The sequence below is a fragment of the Diabrotica virgifera genome, chromosome 1 (genome assembly GCF_917563875.1).
Source record: "Diabrotica virgifera virgifera chromosome 1, PGI_DIABVI_V3a".
Taxonomy (NCBI): Eukaryota; Metazoa; Arthropoda; class Insecta; order Coleoptera; family Chrysomelidae; genus Diabrotica; species Diabrotica virgifera.
This window is the reverse complement of record NC_065443.1, coordinates 267,916,853-267,925,867: the sequence shown is the minus strand read 5'-3', so window position 1 is coordinate 267,925,867 and position 9,015 is coordinate 267,916,853. Positions and strand designations below refer to the sequence as shown.

The 9,015-nt window shown below is 32.8% G+C and overlaps 1 protein-coding gene across 7 annotated transcripts in view; it reads right to left on the bottom strand.

The window, feature by feature from the left end:
* Positions 1 to 300: 300 nt before the first annotated feature.
* Positions 301 to 9,015, bottom strand: part of LOC126884364 (fragile X messenger ribonucleoprotein 1 homolog) — a 106,927-nt gene continuing 98,212 nt past the window's right edge. For 4 of the 7 annotated variants that reach the window (XM_050650299.1, XM_050650302.1, XM_050650318.1 and 1 more), the window contains one exon: positions 301 to 8,043. In XM_050650299.1, the coding sequence (XP_050506256.1) occupies positions 7,859 to 8,043 (185 nt within the window). In that variant the 3' untranslated portion in view covers positions 301 to 7,858. The remainder of the gene's footprint in view (positions 8,044 to 9,015) is intronic. The other 3 variants (XM_050650303.1, XM_050650311.1, XM_050650322.1) reach the window with 1 other exon arrangement.

The window sequence follows — 9,015 nt, the reverse complement described above, 5'->3', positions numbered from 1 at the left end:
GGACTATAGAATTATTAATCTACCTATAGAAACAACCTCAAAAAACAGAAAACAAATTTTAAGCAAAGGCTTAAACCAACTCCCGCGCGAGCTTAAAATTATTTGGTTTAAGCCTATGCTTCAGGCATCTAAGCTTAAGCTCATGCTTAAAGTAAGCTTTGGCTTAAGTGCGGTTGGAAATACCGGCCCCTAGATTCATAATTTCGTACCTTTTAATGTTGAATATACATCAGTCGTCAACGAATATGAGAGAGATTGACGAAGTAAAGGAAGAACATCGGAAAAAAAATAATAATCACCTGATTTTTGACTCATTTTATTGATGCAAAATGTGTTGTTAATACACAGCAGATAAACATATTGGTGTAATTTGAAAATAACATGAGCAAATGATCAAAACGCCATAAAATCTACAAAAAAATCAGGACGTGTATTTACATTGTTACACTTAAATATTACAAAAGAAAAGAACAACCTGTAAGTAATTTACAGTGCTACAAACTACCAAGAAACAAAATAAAAAATAATAAATAAAGTTTATAAATACAAATTGTCACAGAAATATTTAGTTAACCGATGGCAAATAATATTCGACAGGTAGAAGGTCATTACAGTTTCGTTATACAACGAAAATATACATGGTTAGGGCACAGGTCGAAGGCAAATCGGTGAAATGATGATAATAGTGTATTTTTTGTAAATTATACATCATATAAAAGCAATATCTGAGGACTTGTAAGGTTTTATAATACTGTTCAATGTACGAGAAGTATACCCTGATCTATACTGTTGAAACTTTACGACTTTTTTCAAATATTTTGTTGATGATTTACCATAAATTATAAAATAATCTTTTTTATTTGACGTTTATGTTGTCAGATTTAAAATATTAGACGATACTTAACGTCAAGGTATGTATTCAAGATCAATTTCAGTGTATCCTCCAATTTTGCTAGGTAACGCTCCCCGAAATAATCGAAAAAAAAAACGACTTGGATCACCAAACTAAAAAAAATAATGCACATTAATTTACTATTTACTTACTACATTCATAAGACAAATTTTTTTAAATAAACTTACCCCTTACTAAGCCCTTTCACAAACGATATTTTGTCTGTAGTTTACAAAAGTTAGCTAAGACCGTTTCTAAAAGAATTCTCCTATTACGAAATAGGTAAGTAAATATTAGGTTTGTTCCAACTCGATACAAAACCGTTCTTGAGCGGTTACGAGTATGCGCATGCGCGTAACGATTCAAGAACGGTTTTGTATCGAGTTGGAAAAACCTATTAAATTAATCCAAAAGGATGCTGATTATTTTATTTATTTTTTAGTTCCTGGTCCAAGTGTTTTTTTATAATTCCTAGAACCGCTCATTATCAACCTTGGAAGTTATCCCAAAAATGATCTGATAGTTGAGGACTTTAGAAGGCATTGAATGCCACAAAGAAACAATTTCAGAAAAAGGACTTTAGATATTACAACAGAACCTTTCAAACCAATGTACACTTTTTAGGCTTCTGTTGTTGGTGATACTTCTTGAGCTCCTAACCTCAAAACATTGCTCTCATCGATCCTTTGTATAAAAATAATTCCCCTTTCATTAAATTCTCATAAATTTTGTCATATTTATGTCTGTCTAATAGTCCAGGTCGCATCTGTTTTGAGATGGACGTTGAGAGGTGACTCATATTTTTTTGCAGAAATTGCTTAGAATTAACTCATACAATAATAATTGAGTTATCCTCCCACTCAAATAGGTCCGGAACATTGTTTAAATAATCAAAATGTCAAAAAATGAAGGAAAAATTCGATTTTTTTCTTCGTTTTTTGATTATAACTTTAAAAGTGTTCACTTCCCAGAAAAGTTGCAGTAACATTAAAGTTGCGTAATTAAATTTCCTACAATATAGGATTAGTTAAATTCTTTAAAAAATGTCACCCTTGTTGCAAAATAGCGATAATTGCGAAAAAAAACATAAAAAAACAAGTACATATTTGCATTTTACGTTTTTTTATCGTTTATGCTAGACTTAAGGGGCTATCCTAGTGTAAAAATACGAAATTCATATACTTTTTTGGGAATTTCTAAAATAAAAAGTACTATACCAATTGTTTTTAAAATTTGCACGAACATTGATTATAAAAAGAAGTACATGTAAAACAATCTTCATAAAAAAATATCGAAAATTAAACGATTTATGCGCCATCTACTAACACCATGAAAATAAAAACACGGCCCCACTGCTGCAGTGATTGGAACTAACAGAGATCCTGAAACATAAAGTTTCAAAGTGATTATTGAAGTATAAGTTATTTCCTATACCATCAACTAGGATTTTTGAAAAATATTAAAATTTGGAAAAATGACGAAGTGTTGAAAATTTCTTTTAAGATTAGCTAAAACATTTTCAGTTTCAAAAACTGTCAAATTGACATTTTTTATCCGATCAAAAACCCCTAGTTGATGGTATAGAAAATAACTTATATTTCAATAATAACTTTGAAATTTTTTGATTCAGGATCTCTATTAGTCCCAATCACTGCAGCAGTGGAGCTATGTTTTTATTTTCACGGTGCCAGTAGATGGCGCATAAATCGTTTAATTTTCAATATTTTGTTATGAAAATATTTTTATATGTACTTCTTTATCCAATAAATGCTCATGACAATTTTCAAAACAATTGGTACAGTACTTTTTATTTTAGAAATTCCCAAAAAAGTATATGAATTTCGTACTTTTACACTAGGATAGCCCCTTAAGACCTTCATATTTTACCCAGAAAAACTTTATGATATAGTAAAACAATACTGTAAATTTTATTAAGATCGGTTCAATAGATTTTGCAAAATAAATTTTGAAATCCAGCTTTCGCAAATAAATTTCATTTTTTCAAAATGTTGCAGGACTGAAAATAAAGCAGATAGCAAGTTGAATTTTTGTTTTTACATATAGAAGAATACTGTACCTTTCATTTGCAATTTGCAAAATTAAAATCGCTTAACTACCACGGCGTCAGGAATTTTTTTAAATCAACATTAATTTTTGGTGCGACGCGCAGGACAGCAGTGTTCGATTCACACAAGTTGATTTCCACCATAATTTCTTCCAATCTTTACCATATTATATTATTATTTTCTTGCTCTATATTTTGTTGTATTTTAATATTTTAATTCCACAAAAATCAAACTAATTTGATTATTGTTTGTGAAATATTTTTTAAACAATTGCATATGTGAAGGTCCTAAGTGTAGCATAAATGGTTGAAAAACGTAAAATGCGAATACTTGTTTTTTATGGTTTTTTTCGCAATTATTGCTATTTTGCAACAAGGGTGACAATTTTTAAAACTTTTAACTAATACTATATTGTTGGAAATTTAATTACGCAACTTTTATGTCAGTACAACTTTTGTCGGAAATGAATACTTTTAAAGTTATAAACAAAAAACGAAGAAAAAAATCGAATTTTTCCTTCATTTTTTGACATTTTGATTATTTAAACAATGTTCCGGACCTTTTTGAGTGGGAGGACAACTCAAATATTATTACATGAGTTATTTTCAAGCAATTTCTGCAAAAAAATATGAGTCACCTCTCAACATCCAAATGTACTAATATTTTTACAGGTGCGCCCTGGTCTATAAGCAGAGAAATAAGCAACCAAGCTGTAGACTCTCACAAGCTCTTCAACAGAAAGACGGACATTGTATAGAGTGTATGAAAAGAAGCGGGACAGTGGAATATTTCGCGAAACTAACAGCGGATCGAAAAACTGAAAAACACGTGTTCAATATTTTTCACAAATATATCGAATGACGCTAAACACGACTTTAATTGTAGCTTTGGATTCCTTATACAAAAATAAGTAACTTTTATTCGAGGAACTTTTAGAAGTATTGATAGATGGCGCTATAATCTGTAAAAATAAACGATTTATCCTTGTACCATAGAAAAATTATGGAAATGGTCTAATATCTTGAGAAATACTCTTCTAAATGAAAAAATGTGTTTTTTGTTTTTAAGTTGGAAGTGTATTTCTCGAAATATTACCGTTTCTATAATTTACCTATGGTATGACGATACTCACTTTTTGACGATTATAGCCCCACGTATCAACAATGAGAAAAAATGTTCCTTATAAAATTTACTTATTTTTTTTTATGAGGATATCTGAATTATATGAATTATAATCTGCAATAAAAAGGGGATTCCTATATAGGATTTCAAAAGTGCCTCCTCCCCGCTCTAGGGGGCGTGGCTGGGGGTTCGTGTTTGGTGTCATTCGATAGATTTTTAAAAAATATTAACACATGTTTTTCAGTTTTTCGATCCGATGTTCATTTCGCAAACCATTCGAACGTTCTTTACATACACCCTGTACTAAAATCTAATTTCCTTCATCATTTCACCGAAGTTGCTTCATATTGATGCCCCCTAGCAAAGTACCTACCGATAACAAATCTTATCGTGTGCGCAGATAGGGAGAGTAACATCAATGTATGAAAAATTAGAAAAGTTGTCACAAATCTTCCAGGTTATATCTACTAAAAGTCAATCACACTCACAGTCTTCTAGCAGCGAACTTGGTGTGATGGTTCACAGAACCAAGCAGTCTTTCAAGGTCTCATCCGAGGTGGGGTAGCAGACCACCCACTATTTTAATATTATTTCATGACTACACCGGGAAAAGATATGCAACACAAAAATTAACAATAACGAAAACTAAATAATGTTCTTATTCTGTAAACGGTAGCGCAAATATTCCAATTTTAACCACTGTACGGTTTTCTGTAGAGGGGTAACAACGTTTATTTTAATATGATCATAAAGACTTATTAGGCAACAAAAATTTCGTACTAAATAAAGTGTTTTGATGAAAACACTGTAAATTATCTTAAGATTCGACGAACTATTTGAAGTTCACCTGCATATCTCATGTTTTTTAATGGTAAAACATGCATGCTGAAAGTTAACACCTTGGCTGCGTTACGAGACAAACAGACCTCGTATTACACTAACGGTTGGCTGCGTCGACTCTGTCCTAACGAACTGTGGCAAAGGTTCACTACGGGACATATATGCCTCGTAACGCACTCAACGTAAGTATATAAATACAGTACGTAAATCGTTCAGCTGGACATAGGAAACATACATTGTACATACTTAGATACATAAATACATACATTGTATTATATTGAGACAATTGTGGCAACTAAGCTCTCTCGATGACATGATGGTTGTTAGCATTAAGGGGCATTAACCTCAAAATTGACAACTCTGACACAAATAAACGCCAAAATATTACAATGTAGTAGCTAAATATTTTTGGCCTAAGGGAATGGGAAAACTGTTTAGTTTTGAAATTAGTTTTTAAAAATAAATATTTTAAAAATTAAAGTAAACTTATTAACTCATTAATCGTTTTCGATTTAATTATGGACAGCATTGCTTCAAAATTCACTCATTCTATTCGTTCTAACAGCTCTATTACACCAAAAACTCGTACTCGAACAGAAGCTTCAACTAACACAGGTTACCGCAGTTGCCACAATTCTCTCAATGTATAATCCCTATGTCCAGCCGAATGATTTACGTACTGTATATCTATCTTATAAAAAGAAATTAGAAATTCTATAAACAGATATTAGAAACGTCGTTGCTTAACCCTGTTGTACTAACTAAAACAAATCGCTTTAAACACCCATACCTATAATATTTAGAAGAACATGGTTGTTCGAATGAACTGAAAGATTTATTCCAAAAGGTCAAACTCCTTAACAAAGAGTTTACAACTCAAATGTGGTCTCTGATGGATAAGCAAGGTAACCGATAATAACGAAATATTGGAAACGAGGCAAAACTATTATTATGAGGAATTTATATAGATTTATAGAGACTCCAGCAGAAATATATGGCCCTCCTAGTACCCTAGAGAATCTACGGTTCTGAAGTAAAAGATGCAATGAAAGCGCTAAAAAGAATAAATCCCCAGGCACTGACACAAAACCAGCAGATATGATGCAGTCACTAGGTGACAAAGGACATATCCATTATATGTGTCGCTGTTTGGAATTCTGGAAAATGACCATTTGATTGGTGTATCTTAATTTATATTCTACTAGACAAAAAACAGATAAGTTACATAAGAAATAAGTAAAAAAACAGTAAAGGGAAAAGAATTCCGGGAGCAAATTCTGAACTAAGGACAACTCATCGAAAAGTCGAGAAAATTCGTTAACTATCAGAAGGCATTCAGAATCTTTAGTCCATTTTAATATAAATGAGTGGCAACCTGGTACACTAATACATCTGCTGACACTTATTGAAAATATGTACCAGTCCAACTAGATCAATCCACAGTATGATTAGATTAGAAATTCTTAAGCCAATTCAGAGCAAAGCGAGGGGTTAGACAAGGATGCGCTTTGACATTTGTGGCGAACATGTCATATGTCATGAAGATGGCTTTAGAAGGATGGGTCGATGGAGTAACTGGTAGAAAAATCTTCAATTAGATTGAAGATTTGATAATGAAGTTACACTTTAGCAGCACTATATCTGGGTGGAATCAGAAGTACACGGCCTTTAACAGAGACAGCGATAGTTGTTTAAAAAAATATAACTGAATTAAAAAGTACACAATCTATAAAGCCTCTGTTTCAAGTTTGAAAACACCACATTGTTCGCCTCAGCCCAATCAATATGAGTCTTAGTAAGCATTGCAAAAAATGCTGCAAATCAAGTGTTTCAATAAGTGTTTCGCAAAATTTCACAGCAATAAAGAAGAATTTTTGCGCCGTTTCATAGCCATGGAGTAAACATAGGTCCATCACCTCACATCCTAGACAACCGAACAATCAAAACTGAACATCGCTGTGAAAAGTATATAGAACTGAAAAGAGATTATGTTGAAAAATAAATAATTTTTTTCAATTTCTTTGCTTTCGTTGTTGAGTTAGGTACTTCTGGAACCCACTACGTACAGAACTCTTACAAGTAGAAATTCTCTTCAAACTACGATATAATATACAAAACCTAAAGAGCAAAGTGATTGGTGGTATGTACAGTATTCCTCACGATGCTTAAAATATTAGAAATATTTTAAGAAGTCTATTGATGTCGAAGTTGACTATGCAAAAACGTCATAAAACAAGAAGATACTACAATTAGGCAACAAAGAGATATGGTAAACAGGGGAAGTAAGAAAAATGCTAATGAAAACAAAACCAAACCCAAAACGTGGTAACTACTTCACCAACAGTTTATATAATTATATTCAAGAAATATAAGAGAAAAATAATATACGGAAATAAAGTGAAGCGTTGACACAAAAATGAAGTAAACATGTTAACTCTTAGACTTACGATAAGGACCGTAGAATTAGAAAGAAAAAACCGAGTGTTTTTTACATAAAATAAAAAAAAATCAAATAACTAGGAAATATAGAATTATACAAAAAACACGATAAAAAGGATAAAATAGAAAAAAAAAACTTCAAAAACAGAAACAAATGGATATACAATTGCTGAAGATAATTACAGTATTTAAAATGCATAGCATGACAAAATCACCTAATAAACTTTTAAAACACTTTATTGCAGCTTTGCAATCGTTCATACAATACTTAAGTAACTTAATTAAGTACTTTTTCCCCTTAATAATTTCAAAAATTGCATCTAGACCTTTCCGCCTAAACTGCCTAAATTTTCTCCGCCTTAAAAATATCATATAACCGCCATACCACCCTCTATTAGGAATCATCCAAGAAAACCTTACAGTGAATTAAACCTAAGAGTTCGTTCTACCGAGAATAGACGATAGCGCACAAACATTCAAGGGATGCGAACATTGGGCTCTACGTGGCGGTACCGTTCACCAACGTTTCCTTGGGTTTGGGATCGTTCCTGCGCGTCTGGGGAGGTCTGTTAGAGCGGTTCTTGGTGTCTCGAGGCTTGGATATGTTGTCGTGATGGCCGTTGTCGTTATGTGAAGCATCGTTGAGTCCTGTAGCGCCGTGGTGGTTATTTACTGCAACAAAGACTACTTTGAATAAGATGGGTGGGATTTGAAGTTATATGTTTAAAGGGGCGATTCCGAACAAGACCGCAAACCGCAGCGACAGACCTACTGGTTCATATCGTTTCTTCTGAGCTGTATGTCGAGTAGAGCGGCACTGTCGCCGCCGCACGCAGAACGTCGCCACCGAAGACTGCACCAGAACCAGTGGTGTCGCCGACCGCAGAGCGACAACACGTATTTTTGCTGTTTCCAAATTGACTGAAAAGTGAAAAGAATTGAATTTCTTTTGAAAATGAGTATTTCAAATGAAGAAGAAGAGCAATTAATTAATTTTGTAGCAAAATATTCAGTTATTTACGACGCAAGCTTCCTTCAAATTGTCCATTTTTAAATAGAGACCTAGTTGACTTCCTTTTTCTTTTATAATGCAAAAGTAAAAGATCTTCTTCCATCAACAGATATAACATTAATTCATCGTTGTTCATTGCGTCTGACATACTTATACGACTTTTAATATTATACTATTATAAATTCCCATCGTGCAATGCTGTTGTCGCTATTATGTAGATGCAGTGCAGTTCTGCTCGGAATTGGTCTGACCGCAGACGACACTGTCGCTGCAGTCTGCGGTCTGCAGTCACTTTCGGAATCGTACCTTAAGGGTTAGTCGGATTTACTGTACAATCATTTTCTTACAATATACACTGCGCCACAAAATTAAAGCATTTCTTCAAGTTCAATGATAAAAAAGGGGCTCTTATGTTTCGGAACATTCTTTTATCTTCCTTTTACCGTTATTAAAATTAGCATTATACTGAAAAACAGAAATAATAAAGAAATTCATGTTCTACTTTCATCCCAAGCATTCTAATACCTCCCTTCAAAAAGACAAAGAGATGTCAAATAAACTGAATGAAATTATAACGAGGAAATTCTCTGTTGTTCTCTATTGTTCAAGCTGATATTGGATGAAGTAATGAAAAAAGTAAGACC